The 18446-nt window shown below is 46.8% G+C and overlaps 1 protein-coding gene across 1 annotated transcript in view; it reads right to left on the reverse strand.

The window, feature by feature from the left end:
* ABTB2 (ankyrin repeat and BTB domain containing 2) overlaps window positions 1–2607 on the reverse strand; it is a 171801-nt gene extending 169194 nt beyond the window's left edge. Inside the window, exon 1 of the mRNA XM_019738580.3 lies at window positions 1312–2607. Coding sequence (XP_019594139.2) covers window positions 1312–2194 — 883 coding nt within the window. The 5' untranslated portion in view covers window positions 2195–2607. The remainder of the gene's footprint in view (window positions 1–1311) is intronic.
* Between the last annotated feature and the right edge of the window lie 15839 nt (window positions 2608–18446).

Here is an 18446-nt window from a genome sequence, read left to right on the forward strand (position 1 = left end):
CTGGGTACCCTGGTTTCCCCCCATCTGCATAAGGGGGATAGTACCATAGGTACCTACCTAATAGGGCTGCTAGGGTTACTTGAGTTGACATATAGTGCTAAGAACAGTGACTGACACATTGGTCAGTGCTAATTTTAAGTTTTAGCTATTATGATTATGTTAAACCATGTTTAAATTTGATGCCCTTTATGATTTTTACAATACCCACCTGGTCTCTTCCACTGACTGTTTATTTAGCACTGAAAGCTGCCCCCCCCCCCCAAATGGCCTTCCAATCAGACTGCAAAGATGTCTAGCCATAGTACCTTTCCAAATAGTTTATGGTTTGCTGACTCCTGAAATTGGAGTCTGGTGGGCAGTTTGCTGTTGAAAGTAGTATGTCATACCCAAACCTTTCCAGGGAGAAGGTCAAGTGCTTTCCTTCTACTTTCTGCACTGAAGCTATATCATCCTTGGGAGAAATTCAACTACCCAATGGTTTCTTTCCCAGACTTGGCACCCTGCCGTTGGCCATCCCCCCACACCTCTTCCCCATAGTGTGGTTTCCCGGGTCATCATTTCTATCAGGAAAGCCCACGTGGCTGTGCATTTAACACAACACAGGGTTTTAATCCATTGCTCACTTAGGTGGTGACTGTTTAAAAAGTCAGGCTGTGGGAGCCAGTATGTGGTTCCCTTTCTGGGGAGAGGATTCAGGAATCACTAGGGTCCATCACCCCGGGCACACAGAGTTCAGGACCCACCACTATCTAGTCACCTTCTAGGGAAGGACCTGAAGAGCGTCCTTCAACCAAGCAAAGCCCAAGGAGGCAGCACCAGTCCTGGGCTTCCTGCTCCCTTCCTCCCATCCCACTTATCCAAGGCTCAGGTCTTCAGAGTTTGGACCCTCTGGCTGCTGCTACGAGGCTGGGGAGACCCAGCGAGCAGAACCACAATGTACCCAGCTGTCCGGAAAGACGCCGACTTCAGATCCAGTCAAGGACGGCAAAGAGCGCAGGGCAGTACCCTTCACTTCAGGAGGGGTTCAGGAATGATGTGGCCAAGAGGCTCAATCAACGAACAGCCCCCAGACAGTGACAATGCCACGCAGAACAGGATGGAGATCAACCACGACTTTACCCTCCAAAAGTCTGTCGCCAGAAAAACAATCTCGGGCAAGAGCCATTAAATGAACTCCCCCATCCACAGACCAAACGCTTTCTTTCAGGTCCCGGCACACCCACCACCTTGGTCCTAGAAAAGTCACCCCCTGGGTAGCCCAAGGCGGGATTTCTCCCCACCCAGTTTATGGGTGGGGGCCGGCGCGCTTACCATTGGCGTTCTTGCCGCAAATGAGATGCTCGTAGGGCTGTAGGACGCCCCATAGCTCCGCGTCGTTGTTGATGACCATTTCCAGGGCCTCAGCGGACACCTCCCCGCCTCCCGCCCCTCCGCCGTCGGGGCTCTGACTGGCCAGCACCCTGGCCCGGATCTCCTCCACCAGGTTCTCCATGCAGGCGGTGAGTGAGATGGCCGCGTACTCGTGGATGCGCACAGAGATGCGGGTGTCCACCATCCAGCGGAAAAAGCGGCCCACGGAGAAGGTGAGGCCGCAGCGCGCCGACTTGCCCCTGCGCAGTCCGTCGCCGGCGCTCATGCTGTACAGGGACAGCGCCTTGACTGCAGCCAGCGAGCAGCTCTCCGCCAGCGCCCAGCTGTGCACCAGGCGCACCGCGCTCTGCACCTCGAAGCGGGTGCACTTGGCGTGCAGCACGCTCAGGCGCTGCGCCTCGCGGGCCACGCGGATGAGCGCCCTTCGGAGGAGCCCCGCCAGGCGCCTCACCGCCTCCGCGGAGAAGAGGGGCAGCCGCCGGCCTCCGGAGCCTTTGCGGAGCACCCGGGCCACGTCTCCCTCGGTCCAGGGGAACTCCTCCAGCTCCGGGAGGCGCGGGCAGCGCGAGAAGAGGTCGGCCACTTCTGGATCCTCGGGCAGCACCGTGTTCACCGTGTCCCAGCTGTTGTGGCGGCTGTTCATGGAGCCGGAGTAGCACCACCAGGCCGCCCCGCGGTGCTGCGGCGCCGAAGAGTTGAGCGCCTGCGAGTTGGACTTGGAGGACGAGAGGCTGAGCGAGCGGCACGAGTCCCCGGCCCCATACCCGGAGTCCAAGGTCAAGTCCTCCAGCGTCTTCAGAGTGGAGCTGTACGTCCCGGCCATGGGGAGCCTGCCGCGGGCGGCCTCGCAGAGGGAGGTGAGCTCACAACTCCATGCTCCCTTACCCAAGTGGGCAGAAACAAGGTCTAAGCTCTCCGGGGCGCCCTCCTTCCTCTCGATGCCGCGGGGCTCGGCGGCCGCATCGCCTGCCCGCCAGCCCGGCGGCCGCGGGAAGGTAGGCGAGATTCGCTGCGGCCTGAGCTCCACGCGCCCCGCGTCCCGACGCAAAGCTGTCACTGGAATTGTTCCCAGCCGCTCCTCCTCGGCACTCCCCCTTGTCCACCACAACTTCCCGCAAGCAGGGCGTCTGTCCTTCGCAGACAAGGAATCCTGAGCGAACAGGGCGGCGGCAAAAGGAGGCGGCTCCGGGAGCTGAGCGAGTCCGGGACCTACCGGCGAGAAAGCGCTGAGCAAACTTCTGCGCGGCGTCCGCCGCCTGCACAGCTGGGTACCTCGCAGCCGCCACCATGCAAATAACCTGGGGCGACCCACCAATCCTCGGCCGCGATGGGTAGGGGCTGCACCAATGATCTCTTAGAGGGGCGGTCTCTATGTAGATTTCACTCTACGGCGGGTGAAACCCCTCGGCGGCAGAGGCGGGGCTGGAGGCCGAGAGTCGGGTGCAGCGGCTGGGACCGTGGTGGAGGAGGGGGAAAAGAGAAAAAGAGCGAGTGAGCGCGCGGGAGGTGGAAGAAGAGACAGGGAAAAGAGGGGTCGTAATGTTAGGCTCGGTAGCTGACGACTTAAGAAAAAATTGAAAGAAAAAGCCACTGTGCGCTGCCCCTTTCCCGCCGTCCAGGCTTTTGGCGTTCGCCGCTCCCTTTCAAGTCCTCTGCAGCGGAACACTACAGCCGGCGTTTGGAGTTGTCGGTCCCGGGGAGGAGGGCCAACCTAGGCCTTCCACCTCTCTCCTAGACTTTCTGCCAAGCCCCTCCCGTTTTTCCAAGATGAAACTCCAGTTGGATTTGGAGGGAGGAGAACGCCCCTGCTTGCTTCTCCTCCCAAATCTGTCTGGTTCTTTACATTGTCATATAGGCTCTAATCAGAACATAATTTCTTGACCTGGAACCTGATAAATGGACGGGCTCCAGGAGGCTTGCGACCCCCACCCCCCAACTTGAAATTACACATGCAGTTTCCTGAGTGTTTACTTTGGTAGAGGGTCCTAACTGATGAGACTCTCACGAGTCCGTGACTTCCCTGTTAAATCTGTACAATACAGTTTGCTGTCAGGCGGATCCTTTTTGTCCGAGGTGCGAGTGTGTGTGTGTGTGTGTGTGTGTGTGTGTGTGTGTGTGTGTGTGGTTATTACAGGAAGAGTGCGAAGGTAAGAAATGTCCCTAGCACTGGCCTGAGCTCGGAACACGTGGCCGAATGCACCACCTACCTAACGTTGCGCCATGGGCAAGCCCTATACCCCCTCAGGATTTGGTTTCCTTCAGGATAAAAGCAGGGCTGACCTCCTAGCTGCATGATTGTAAACCTGTCTCAGAGCGTGTGTCCAGAGGCGGTCAGTCAGAGCGCTACTCGTTCTAGCAGATCCACGCCCAGTACTTGGTCCCGCTGCTGTCCTGTAACTATTCACACACACGTGCACGTACGCGCATATGCCCCCTCCGCAAAATCAAGGAGATTGTGCACGCGTTTCCCCCAAGTCAGCCTCCGCGCTCCTGAATGGCTCCTTTGTACTGAATCTTACACAGTTATGACCTTGGGCCGTGAGTTGGATACAAACTAGAAATGTCTGGTTTGTCTCCTTCCTTCTTAAATTAATGGCCCTTTCCCTGTGAAACTCCTTATTCTTTGGCAGTTTGGCTTAATTTGTCTTTCTGCGGATCTTTATTGATGCAATATCGCCGCCTAGTGGTTAGGACTGGGAACGGAGTCAAGGATGGAAGTACAGTAATATGAAAGACAAAAATTCAGAGACCAAATTAATAGAGGACACGTATGTGACTATATCTTTTAGAATTGAGATAAGAAGTAAAAGTAGGTAATGAGGTTCAACTTGTCAAAGATGCGAAAATAAAGTTGATGCAATTTAAAACCTGTTAGGGGAAATATAATAGTAAGGCAAATGTCGCCCTCTAATGGATATTTAGAGAAAATAAATTCCCCAGGTTTTTTTTTCCTTCTATTTTTTTTTTCTTTTTGTTGTGCGTGCCCTTAAAAAGTAACAAAGATTACTTAACTAGAAATTTTCAATAGGGAACTTACTGATTGGGAAAGTTATCTGGGAAACTATCTGGTATATTTCTTCCGGGAAAAGGACAGATGCGATTTATCTTAATATATTCAAGTTACTTGAGGACTTAAAGTGTAAAGATAATCAAACATGCCAACAGCCAAATTTCAGAATCCTGTGGGTGTTAAACTGCACCACAAGGATTTGTTCAGAAAAATTCAGCTTTGGGAAATGCTACCGTACAAACAACTGAGTTTCATTAATAAATTACAAGGAGAAAAAGAGATGAAGAGGAAACCTATACACTAAAAGAGACTTAAAAGAATATCAACCAATCACAATATGTGGAATTTATTTGACATTTGATTTACAAAAAAGTCAATAAATATTTGACTTTATGGAACAATTGGAAATAGGGAACACCGCCTGGATATTTGCTATTATGAAATCATTGTTGCTTTTTTGATGTGGTAATGGTAGTGAGGTTATGTTTATTAAATGTTCTTATCTTTAAGAGGCCCATACTGAAATAAGTGTTTTGTAATTTTCTCCATTAAAAAAGGAAAAAAGTCCTTATGAAAAAATCTGGTAAAAGGGGTGGAAAATTATGAAAAGTGATTAAGACGATAGATCTTTTTGTCTTACAAATATTCCCCAAACTTGTCTATAGTCCACTTGAGGTACAAAGTAAACCCAGAGTGTGTCTGTGTTTGTGTTTTGTGTGATGGAGGAGAAAGAAGAGAGAGAGTCATAGAGAACAAGATACACTAAGTCATCGTAGAAATAAACCAACTGATGGGTTTCAGTTAATCTTTTGGGAAGTGGTCAAGTGGGTGAAGTATAAAACTTTGGATCAAGAAAGGACATGCCTTCTTATATATACATGGGTGTGTTTAATTAAGGCAACCTGGTAGTGATGTGTTTAATCTTAGTGATACAAATTATGTTAGAAAAGAAAGTATCATCCCATCAGGCCTGGCCCAAACATAATCTTTGAAGAAAAACAACTGTCACATGGCTGGACAAGTTAAAAGGAACATGATGAAACCATAGCAAATATTGGGAGAATTCCCAGTGGAGTGAGCAATGAAAAAACAGATCTGGGATTGCCCATGCAAATATTATATAACAGAGGAAGCTTGGAATAAAGTTATAAACATTACCTAGGGCAAGGTCTCATATTTGGTTGTACAGTTTCTTACAAAATCAAAAACAAGCTGGAGATTAGGTGACAAAATACCCTAGAATTTATCTTGAAAGTGAAAGGGTTAACTAGCCCAATTATTTAAAGCCAGACAGAATTTTCTTATGAGAAAAGTAGATTATAGCCTTGACTTTGGAAAGTGGCCAAGTTTTAATTTAGGTTGTGGATCATTTTTGGTACATCCTCTCAACAACATTAATTTAACACCTACTGGGTCTAGAACTATGCTAGACACCAAAGAGGTGCGTTAGACAATGTCCCTGCTGCAAAAACAAAAAAACAAACAAACATGGCCAACATGTAGAGACAGGCACATGAGCTTAGCTATTCTGCAAAACATGCTTTGCAGAGCTGTTGGAAAACCACAGACTGAGGGGAGGGCCATTGCCAGTTCATTGACTCACCACACAGGCTGATGCATCTAGAGAAGTAATGGTATAAACACAAGGAAGGAAATACTCTGCGGAATGCAAGGAGAGCTGAAAAATGTGCTGGTAGGTAAACAAGTGTCGTGGTTAACAGAACAGTTTTACAGCTGAAAAATCAAGCAGAACAACCAGTTGTTGAAAAAGGAACCAATGGTGTGGAAACCAAGAGGTCATCCTTCTATTCCATGCAACCCAGGTTAGCCTATTCCTGACACAGGTATTGTTTTCTGGACCTCACCACTAAAGAGTCATACAGATCATTTGAAACAAAGAGCCTCTTAGATGACTAAGGGAAAAAAGATTACGCTTCCCCAAAGCATGTTGTGGGGGCAGAGCCCCAGAAAGAAGTTTCCAGGCTCTCGGCCTCACATAGACAGGTGCCTGGCTCAGGTAGTAAATGGCCATCAACTGTGATTGCATGGCCATCAGCTGTGGCTAGTTGGCCGTCAGCTGAAACCAGTGAGCCATTGGCCACTAATATAACTGCTGTGGCTACGCTACCAGAGAGAGGAAAAAAAGTGTGGGCTAGCAAGAAGATGGTGGCTGAGCCTGCAAGCAGTGCAGTGAGGGTTGAGAATTGTGTGGCTCCTGTTTCCTGTTTCTCCAACCCAGCCACCAGCGAGAATATAGTGGTATGACTCCCCTACTCATGGCTCCGTGGGTGTTCCTTTTTGGCCTCACCATATCCTGCGTTCTTGTATGGGGAGTGGGAGCAGAGGCCTCGCAGGCCGCCCCGCACGACACATGTTCTGCAGAATAGTTAGTCTCATGAGACTGTCTCAACAACATTAATTTAATACCTATTGGGTCTAGAACTAGGAAGAAACGATTTGGTGGTTAAGTTTGGGAAATCTTTCATTCTGTTTCTCCGCCTGGTATATTCAGGATGCACAAGATTTTATTTGACTCTATTTATGTTTCTTTCAACCCAATATATCCCGGGTGTAACTAGGCAGAGAACTCCCTTCATCCTCACAGGGCTGCTATAAAATAATTGGGTGTGGGGGCAGAGCCCCAAAAAGTAGTTTCCAGGCTCTCGGCCTCACATAGACAGGTGCTGGCTCAGGTAGTAAATGGCCAACTGTGATTGCATGGCCATCAGCTGTGGCTAGTTGGCCGTCAGCTGTAACCGGTGAGCCACTGGCCACTAATATAACTGCTGTGGCTACGCTAGGAGGAAGGAGAAGAGAAAGAAGGGGGCCAGCAAGAAGATGGTGGCTGGGCTGGCAAGTGTGGATGGCGGTTTGCGGACAGTGTGGATCCAGCTCCATTGAGAGTATAGTGCCGCCAGAGAGAATATAATGGTATGACTCCCCTACCTATGGCTCCTTGTGTGTTCCTTTTTGGCCTCACCATATCCTGCGTTCTTGTATGGGGAGCGGGAGCAGAGACCCCGCAGGCTTCCCCGCACGACAAATGGCGCAGCGAGCAGGGTCTCCAGCACGACACATGGCGTAGTCGGCAGGATATGGTGCCGGCCAAAGCTCTCCAAAGGACGGTGGAGCAGTTTGTGTGTATGAACACTCAGTCTGAGGAAGACCAGGAGGAGCAGCTGCCGGAGAGCTGGACCCTCGTGGAGGGGTGGGAGGACGTGGACGGTTCTCCCACCAGCACAGGAAAAGCCATGCAGCTGCTGGAGAGATGGAGCCCCGTGGAGAGGTGGAAAGATGTGGACGGTTCTCCCACCAGCACAGGAAAAGCCATGCAGCTGCTGCAGAGATGGAGCCCCGCGGAGAGGTGGAAAGATGTGGACGGTTCCCCAACCAGCACAGGCCGGAGAAAGCGAAGGTCGTTGCAGCCCTGTGGGCCGGGGAAGTTCCTGCTCAGGCAGCCCGGATGCAGGACTTATAGTCCCAGGAGGTAACGCTTGCTGAGTCCTCCGTGGGAGATGAGGGTGAGGTCAAGGTCATCCCTCACCCCCAGGACAGCCCTGGTGAATGACTATGGACTATGGGGAATTGCCTTCCATCCCTAATTTAATGGACCGCTTGACTGTTTGTTTGGGAACTGTTGTTAGTGGAACTGGGGGATATTTGCTTTTGTTTCTTGACTGGCCGCCATTGAGAATATGTAAGCACCTTGATTGTGAGTCGCTGTTGTTCCAGCAGGGTACCCTGAGAGGCACAGAGAGAGTGGTAGTGCGCTGAGAGGTCTGGCTGAGCCCTGAAGATACCCTGGCTGTGCCCAGGAAGTCGGGCTGTTCCCAGAGAGAGTAGTAGAGCCCTGAAGGTACCCTGGCTGTGCCCAGGAAGTCGGGCTGTTCCCAGAGAGAGTGGCAGTGCCCTGAGAGCCCTGGCTGAGTCCAGGAAGTCTGGCTGAGCCCTGAAGGTACCCTGGCTGTGCCCAGGAAGTCGGGCTGTTCCCAGAGAGAGTAGTAGTGCCCTGAGAGCCCTGGCTGTGTCCAGGAAGTGTGGCTGTGCCCAGAGAAAGTGGCAGTGCCCTGAGAAATCCTAGCTGTGCCCGGGGAAACTAGTGGTACCCTAAGAAGTCCAGGAAGTCTGGCTGTGCCCAGGAGTACTGGTGGTGCCCTGAGAAACCCTGGCTGTGTCCGGGAAGACAGGTGGTACCCTAAGAAGTCCAGGAAGTCTGGCAGTGCCCAGGAGTACTGGTGGTGCCCTGAGAAACCCTGGCTGTGTCCGGGAAGACAGGTGGTACCCTAAGAAGTCCAGGAAGTCTGGCTGTGCCCAGGAGTACTGGTGGTGCCCTGAGAAACCCTGGCTGTGTCCGGGAAGACAGGTGGTACCCTAAGAAGTCCAGGAAGTCTGGCAGTGCCCAGGAGTACTGGTGGTGCCCTGAGAAACCCTGGCTGTGTCCGGGAAGACTAGTGGTACCCTAAGAAGTCCAGGAAGTCTGGCTGTGCCCAGGAGTACTGGTGGTGCCCTGAGAAACCCTGGCTGTGTCCGGGAAGACAGGTGGTACCCTAAGAAGTCCAGGAAGTCTGGCTGTGCCCAGGAGTACTGGTGGTGCCCTGAGAAACCCTGGCTGTGTCCGGGAAGACAGGTGGTACCCTAAGAAGTCCAGGAAGTCTGGCAGTGCCCAGGAGTACTGGCGGTGCCCTGAGAAACCCTGGCTGTGTCCGGGAAGACAGGTAGTACCCTAAGAAGTCCAGGAAGTCTGGCTGTGCCCAGGAGTACTGGTGGTGCCCTGAGAAACCCTGGCTGTGTCCGGGAAGACAGGTGGTACCCTAAGAAGTCCAGGAAGTCTGGCAGTGCCCAGGAGTACTGGTGGTGCCCTGAGAAACCCTGGCTGTGTCCGGGAAGACAGGTGGTACCCTAAGAAGTCCAGGAAGTCTGGCCGTGCCCAGAAGCACTGGTGGTGCCCTGAGAAACCCTGGCTGTGCCCAGAGAGCCTGGCTGTGTCCAGGATATTGCATTCACCCCCAGGCTCCTCGCACAGGTCCCCTCGCGGAAGACGCTTGTCGCGTAGATTGTGAGGCGAGAGCCTGTAGGGGTGGAGTGTGGGGGCAGAGCCCCAAAAAGTAGTTTCCAGGCTCTCGGCCTCACATAGACAGGTGCTGGCTCAGGTAGTAAATGGCCAACTGTGATTGCATGGCCATCAGCTGTGGCTAGTTGGCCGTCAGCTGTAACCGGTGAGCCACTGGCCACAATATAACTGCTGTGGCTACGCTAGGAGGAAGGAGAAGAGAAAGAAGGGGGCTAGCAAGAAGATGGTGGCTGGGATGGCAAGCACGGATGGCGGTTTGCGGACAGTGTGGATCCAGCTCCATTGAGAGTATAGTGCCGCCAGAGAGAATATAATGGTATGACTCCCCTACCTATGGCTCCTTGTGTGTTCCTTTTTGGCCTCACCATATCCTGCGTTCTTGTATGGGGAGCGGGAGCAGAGACCCCGCAGGCTTCCCCGCACGACATTGGGACTTTTATTGAACATGAAGCAGAAAACACAACAGTCATCCTTTATGTGTCTGCTCAGTCAGTGGTGGGACCCTTGGAAGAAACCAGATGATTCCCAGAACAGGACAGTTTCACTACCTGACCCCCCTACACAAAGCAGGGGGAGTATCTCTAAGGGTATGAGGGGAGGAGGGAGGGAGAGATGGGAGAGAGAGAGAGAGAAATAGAGAGGGAGGGAGGGAGGGAGGGAGAGAGAGAGAGAGAGAGAGAGAGAGAGAGAGAGAGAGAGAGTCACAGATTTATTAACTAGTATTAGAGATGAAACCATCAGGGGCCTGGAGGTTAAGGACAAGTATTTTAAGGGATGGGCTGAGACTCAAACTACAGAGATGAATTAAAACAACAGGATAGAAAACCTACGGATTATTGCCAAATCCCCACACCTGGATGTTCTATATACCAATTATCAAGTAACTGCAATTGTGCCCTTCTATCACAGTATAGAGAATTTCTAGACTTAAGTACGACATTCAACTCCGCAATATTCACTAAACGTTCATCTTTTAAGACTCATCTAGCATTCTTATTTCAAATCTAAAGTACCAGCCCCTTTTCTTGGAGGTCCTGATTCAGTAAGCCTGGAGTGTGATCCAGGTAAAAGTATTTTAAACAAGCATTCCCAGATGATTCTTATCAGCTAAGTCTGGGAACTAAGGTATTTGTCTTTTAAACCTCAAAGTGCCTTAGGACTGGTTTAAAAATATGAATTCTCCAGCCCCATCTGCAGCGATCCTAATTCAACAGGACTAGAGCCTAGCAATCTTAATTTTTAACCCGCGGTCACGGAGTCCAGGATACTTGTTTTTCAATTTGCCAGGGCAGAAAATTCCGGTACTCCCAGCAGGTGGCGCTCTCGTTCATTTTGCCAAAAAACTTGCACAGAAAAAGCTTAATGCTTTACTCATGAGGTGGATTTTGAGAAAGGTTTTAAATCTCTCAAGTGGATACATCTGGGACCAAATAGCTACTCCCATTGACAAATTCCTTCAAAAATTTAAAGACGTCTCCGTTTACCCTTAAGCAAGGATGCTCAATATTAGGAATGATTGTAGACAGCCCCAAGCACTATGGGTGGCTGAATGGCAGATGGGCAATCATCTTGAGTTCAGACAGTGCTCTCTTTAATCAGTCTTTCAATACTGAATTAATTCGATGACAATTAAGGCTGCAAAGATAATGGGAATATGTCTTAATTTACCAGCAAAGGATTAAACATTGAACCCAATTTTAATTAGCCTTCAGAAAAGAACACTCCAAAACAAAGTAAGAAATCCACTTGGAATTGAAGAGGCTAGTGGGCGTTACAGGTGACCTCTATAATACAGATGAACACTGGGGCACAGAAAGTTTTCTTGGCTCAATTTCATCAGCAAACCAGGATCAAACACCCAATTAATAACCCTATTATAACTTTTAGTTATACACTTAAAAAAAACCATTTTATTACTGAAAATTTCAAACATACTCAAAAATAGAGTTTTACGATGAACCCCCATGTACCCTTTACCCAGCCATAATAATTATCTATTTATGGCCAACCTTGTTTACACAGTCACCTACTTCCCCATCTCCAGAATTTTAAACAGAAAATCTCAGACATCATAATATTGAGTAATGTCCATTTAGGTGTTTGTTTGCTAGGCTGTCTGACTCAGATGTTTGGGGACAGCCCTAATGGGACCATCTTTAACTTTAGTCCTGCTAGTTTCACATTAAGAAAATAAGCCATAGGATCACAAATATAGCCCCTAATACCAAGAAGAACTTGCAAATGTGGGATCTGCTTTCAATCATGGGGTTCAGTATACGTTTAATTACCGTGTTTCCCCAAACATGAGACCTAGCCGGACAATCAGCTCTAATGCATCTGTTGGAGCAAAAATTAATATAAGACCCACTCTTATATTATATTAGGTATTAATTTTTGCTCCAACAGATGCATTAGAGCTGATTGTCCGGCGAGGTCTTATTTTTGGGGAAACAGGGTAGGTATTCGTTTCCCCTCCTATACGAAAATCAGTATGTTATCAGTCTGAACAATTACTGTTAATCTATTTTCTTAATTTTTGAATTGGAACCAATATACCCCAAACTTTTACTCAGAGGCTGTCAAACTTTTATTAAGGGATAGGTATTGAAGGGTGTAACTCTCTAATAATTATTTTTCCTGTGTATTTTGTTTTGTTTTGTTTTTAAATCATCACCATCCCCAACGTTAGAAAAGGGATGATTTTAAAGCTTACATTAGGAGTCTAGGATAGGAACTTTATTTTCAGTATTTGCATGTTGTTCTTTGTCTACAATTTGTATTTGGAAAAATAAAATGAAAATAAGTAACAACCATAAACTCACCACTTAACAAAGTATACAAAGTAGGAAATGAAAATTCTTTGTTTATTCCTTCAGGCTCACGCCCCTTAACACTTGGGCCTTCCAGGATTTTTCCTTCAGTTTAATAGACACAGATCTCTTTCTTCTCCTCCTCCTTTTCTCTCTCTCTCTCTCTCTCTCTCTCTCTCTCTCTTGCTCTCTCTCTCGCTCTCTCTCGCTCTCTCTCGCTCTCTCTCGCTCTCTCTCGCTCTCTCTCGCTCTCGCTCTCGCTCTCTCTCGCTCTCTCTCTCTTGCCCTCTCTCGCTCTCTCTCTCTCTCTCTCTCTCTCTCTCTCTCTCTCTCTCTCTCTCTCCCTCCCTCTCTCTTGCCCTCTCTCGCTCTCTCCCTCTCTCTCATTGTCTCTCTCTTGTCCCTAAATCTTTTACTTCCCATGCAATTATTTCTATATAATAGATTTTTAGAAGTAAGATTATAAATCAAACTCTGTTGAGTCTTTCAGTTAATGAATATGGTGCATCTTCCCATTTAAATCAGCTCTTCTTTACCTCAATATAGTTTTATAATTTTCCCTGTAGAGGTCTTGTACCTTTTTAAAATAATTCATTTCTAGGTACTTAATATTATTGATGCTATTGTTTACAGTATCACTTTTCTAATTGTTTGTTTGGGGTATAGAAATGCTATTAATTTTTCTTTATTAACTTTGTATCCTAGAAACCTTGCTAAAATCTCTTACTACCCTAATAATGCATAGGCAGAGTCTTTTGGATTTTTTTATGGCATTATTATATAATCTACAAATGACATTTTTCTTTCTTTTCCAATTGCTGTATCTTACATTCCTTTTTCTTGCTTTGTTGCATCATGTAGGGCCTCCAGCATACCCAACAATGATGTTAAGTAGAGGTTGTGACAGAAGCCCGTTTTGTCTTGTTTCCAGGCTCCAAGGGAAAGATTCAATGATTCACTCAGTTGCTTATTTGCTTTATTTTTTTTTAGCTACACTTTATCAGATTAAGGAAGATTCATTCTATTCCCAGTTTAACAGTTCTTTTTTAGGGCCGGCCTGGTGGCTCAGGTGGTTGGGGTGCCGACTTCTAACACCGAGGTCAGCCGGGGGGAACGCAAGGCTCAGAATACCAGCATGGGCCAGGGAGCTGTGTCCTACACAACTAGACTGAGAAACCATGGCTTGACCTGGAATGGGGATGGGGGGTGCGGAAGAAGGGGAAAACAAAAAGAGTACTTTTTAAAAAAATCATCAATGGATATTGAATTTTATCAAGTCCTCTTTTTTAAAGCTCTATTAAAATGATCATATGCTTTCCCCCCTTTAATTTATTTATATGCTACCCTCAGAAAATAAGTTGGGAGTTGGTAGGCCTATTTTTGAATACAAATATTTTAAAACATGCATCTTTGGGTATATCAATTCAGGCTCTTTAGATAGCAAAAATAGTATAAGCCAAAAAATGGAATTTACTGTCTCATTTAATCATAACTTCAGCACAGGTTGATTTAGTCATCAAATATGTCATCAGGACTTTGTTTCTCTTTATCACTGTGTTCTGCTTTTCTCTGTGTTGATTTTCACCCACCCCCTTCTCTGGGGCAAGATGACTGCCAAAAACCATGGGATACCTACTTAAAGTTTCAAGTTGGCTTCTTTCTCTCAGTTTTCCCAGCAAAACTGTCATTATATCCCACTGGCTGATTGGTGATTAGGTCATATTCCCATCCTGAAAGCCATCACTATGCCAGTGAAATACAACAACATAATTGATTAGGCTTTAGTCACATGTTCAGTCCTGGACTTGGGGTGGTGGTGATAGTATCAACTCCTCTTGCTACAGGTGGATGGCGGAAGGGCAGGATGTAGGTTATACCTCAGAGAAAAACTGGAGTATAGCTACCAGAATTAGTATAAAAAATGTCTCCTGTACTAACCTAGTTCTCCACTGCTACCAGTATTCCTGCCGCAGCTATTATAGGCCAATCTTAATTTGCTGATTATATTAGATTTATTTGGTTTATGTAATTCAATTTGGTTTATTAAGTGCTAGGCATCGTGCTAAGTGCTTTAGATATATTTTTCCCGTAATTCTTACAATGACCCTAAGAAGTAGGTATAAATGTTATACACATTTATAAAATAACGCCCAAGTATCACAGATGAAGGAACAGACCTGGGACTGGAACTCAAATCTATTTATCTCCAGGGCCCGGGATTTTTACATTACCCAACACTGCTTCTCTAATCATCTAGCTCTAACATTCAAGGATATTAAAATCGGTGAGTCTGTTTTTTCTGAATTTCAGCCCCTTTAGCTCATTCCAGAATAGAATTTTTGGAATATGAAACCTGAATCATGTTTCATAATTTAATCTACCCCAGAGGAACATACAAGTGGGAGGAGGTACAGTCACAACAGGATGTGTATCAATAAGGAAGCGAAATAAAAGCAGGATTAGTACCAGCTTGCCCTGCCGCCCAGCCCTCACCACGGCACAGAGCCACTTCTGAATTCAGGTTCCCTGTGAATCAGCCACTTAATCCCACAACTTCCCATTAAGGAAGTCGGTGCATGATGTGATTGGTAACAGTGGCATAAGGAGGGTAACAGTGGCCCCAGGGGCCATGTAACATGTTTCTGCTCTCCTTCCTTCTATGCTGCTGCTTGAAGGGCTAGGCTTTGCAGGGGGTGCCAGGTAGATTCACCCCCGCCACTGAACTTGAACCTAGAAGGATGTGCACCTGAAAACCTTGCCTATTCATGGACTTTCTAATGCTAAGTCAATAAATTCTCCATCTGCTTAAATAAGCCTTCACTGATAGAGATTCCTTCCGAAATTTAGCATCAGTATTCTCATCAGTAAAAAGGAGATTTGATTTATGTCTCTTCTTTTACTTTGTGATGTATGTTGGTTCTTCTGGTGATAACAAATAATACCATCCACAGCAGTTCTTTAAGCGTGAGAATAATAAAATATTTATAGATAGCACAGAATGATTGTGCTGAAGCCCTCACAGTCACGTTAATTTAAAGATGAGTCACAGAGAGGTTTAACCGTTTCCCCAGGTCACACAGCTCGTTAGCGTCCAGAGTGGAGACTAAAATCCAGGGGGCTCTGACTCCTGGGCCAGTGCTCTTTACACTTTAGGCTGCCCCTCATCGACTGCCTGGCCTTGGTCTCTGATAGCCTCTGATGTTAGCCAATAAGAAAGGAAATCTGATGGGTATGAAAAGCAAGTATGTTCCAAATTTGACTGGTCAGGACTTCCTGACCTTGTGAAGAAAAGAATATTTGGCACTGTGGTTTTCTGTGTACACAGAGGTGTGACTGGGGTTTTGTAATCTTATTGTAACCCTTTATGTTGGAAATTCGAGTGCAGAACCACTGAAACATAGTTGGTAATTCTCTCTAGATTTTGCCATTCTCCTATTAACTGGAAAACTAAAGTAGGGTGCCACACCCACAACATTTTTTAGGTATGATTTAATTTGCTTGAGTATTCAGTAGTTCCTCTTATGCTTCAATATATGAAGTAAACTGTTGTGAATGTGTTACTTGCCTTTGTTTACAGGTTCTCTCATGTGTAAGTTTCTGGGAACGAGGCCACCTTCGCAATGAGCACAGTCTGATCATATTTTGCCTTATCACATTCTGATGCCTTCCAAATATTTAAATGTAACCCAGATGTGGAGTCATGCCCCACTGCACCTCCTTGCCAGGAGTTCTGTGCATTTCTAGTGAAATTTCCTTCTGGCCAGTCCCAGCTCCCACAGGGCTCTTGGGGTGGCTTGAGGCATGTCTCCTTTGTAGGGACCTTCCCCTTAACCGTTGCAGGGCCCATTGCAGGGCAGGAATAAGAAGGAAGGCTCACATAGCAATTGTCTCAATATTTAACAAACGATTAAATATGAAACCATTAAATAAAATTTGTACTGTCCTCCCACCTTGACAAATGTGCCTTCATAACAGCCAAGAGGGCCAGGTTGAAATGTACAATTCTGGGACTTCAGGTTCTGCCCTGGAAATCAGCGTGGGGAGAGCCAGACCCTGCCCACCAGCCTCCCTTCCATTCCTCCCCCTTCTTCTCTCCCTGTGCCCACTCCTCCACCATCTCGCAATGCGATTGTGGACATCCCAGCATGTCTAAGCTTTGGCCACTCCCCCTCAAATAGCCACCCGTAGGGGCAAACCTTAGTCTTAGGGGTGTGTACACCAGCAATTGTGGGTTGTAATGTGGAGGACGGACGCAGGAACACAGCTCGTGCTTGCCATGGACATGGGCTGGGGCTGTTTGGGCAGGATGCCTGGAGCCCGGTCTAGAAAGGGGGAGTGTGGTCCTTGGACCAGCAGAATCAGCATCCCCAGGAGGCTTGTTGGAACTGTAGAATTTCAGGCCCCCTGTAAACCCACTGAATCAAAGGCTGCCTTTTAACAAGCCCCCCTGGGGGGTTCCTGTCACACTATAATATGAGTAGCACTGTTCCGGACTGAGGCTTGGAGTCTGGGGCTGGGCCCCTCAAGTTTCAGGGGGATACTACCTTTCGCTGTATGTCTCGCTCTGCTCAGTAATGACCCAGACGTGCAATGCAGTCATGTTCTCTTGATTGCTATTATTCCCCGACAAGAAAAAAGCAGTCATTTATAGAATCAGACATTTACTGAAGATGTGGAGAAAGGGGAAAGGAGGAGTATGACATATGACAAAATTGAATCAGATCCTTCTGTTCTTTGAAATACCTCTGGTCATTTCTAGGTCTCTTTCCTTCCCCACTCCCATACCTCTGGACCCCAACAACTTAAAAAACTCCCTTTGCTTTACTATGCAGCTCTCTCTACTGCTCCCAAACTCAACTCCCTTTTACTTAGCTAAATACTTTAGCTACAGGCCCCCCTTTACTTAGCTAAGGACTCATTGACGTCTCTGCTAAACCCTAAGCCAGGCTTTCTTTTCTTATCACAGTCTGCAATGGGACGGCTGTGGTATAGAGGTTCCATCATTCATCGATATAAATTATACCTCCCCGAACTTCCTAAGTAGACAAAGGAAAGGACAGTTAGTTAAGATTTCAAGCAATCAATTTTCTCTCCACTTGGTAAACTTGAGTGGAGACTTTTTCAAATGAACCATGTCTTCATAACCTGCAAGTTTTTCTTTTATTCTTCTTACAATCAACCATCACTTAAGATGCATCTAATTGCTAAAACCTTGTCTTGGTACTGGCTGTACGTCCACCTTTTGAATCTTAAATATGTATATGTTTCCCTGTCTTGATATATTAAATAACTTAATATTCAAGCAATCTTTTAATTTTGAATTATCACTGAAAAAAAGAAGTATGGTGCTATAACTGGCAAAGAAATGAACTCTCGGTACAAATGTGGGAGAGTTACTCTCAGGTGACATGATGTCATGCCAACCCAGTGGCAACCAACTGTGTTTGCCGACACATTCAAAGTTAAACCCATGAAAGGTTACAAGATTGTAAACAAGAACACAAATAACTGCACTGAATTGTCATTACTTGGCTATCCAAAATACGCTGCTATTAATATTTTAAATATCACCTTGAAAATAAAAATACAAAATTGAAAAGTTCTTGAAGAGAATGTTTAGGCCTCTAAAACTAGGTCTACAGACTCTCAGGGTGTGTTTGAGAAACATTGAAGTTACAGGGCATAGATACCTATTTGCTGAATGTTCTCTGTTTTATTGTGGGGCCTTAGGCAAAATGACCTAACCTCTCTGAGGCAATTTCTTGATTTTGAAATTGGGAATTACATCTCATGGAGTTGTTGTGAGAATGAATCATAACACTGGATATGCCACACCTGACATAACTGAGAGAGTAGCAATGCCTGGGTAGTGGAAAGCACATGGGATTATAATCAGTGGAATATAAGTCAGCCCAGGCTTTACATTTCTGGTCATGTGACTTGGGGCAAATGACAAATTTCAACTTCAGTTTTCTCATCCATGATATGGGAATGCCATCAGTATCCTCCCAAATTGGATTGAGAGAGCTGTGGAAGGAACTCCAGTGCTGGGAAAACGGTAGACCTCTTTACTTCTTTCCCATCTTCTCACTTCTCTCTCCCTGGCCCCCAAGCCTCCCTTCCCCCTACAAAATACACATTCTGGGTGTAAATACCTTATTAACATTCAATGCTTTGTACTGAT

The sequence above is a fragment of the Rhinolophus sinicus genome, chromosome 14 (assembly GCF_057876585.1).
Source record: "Rhinolophus sinicus isolate RSI-liver-muscle chromosome 14, RSI-T2T, whole genome shotgun sequence".
Lineage (NCBI taxonomy): Eukaryota > Metazoa > Chordata > Mammalia > Chiroptera > Rhinolophidae > Rhinolophus > Rhinolophus sinicus.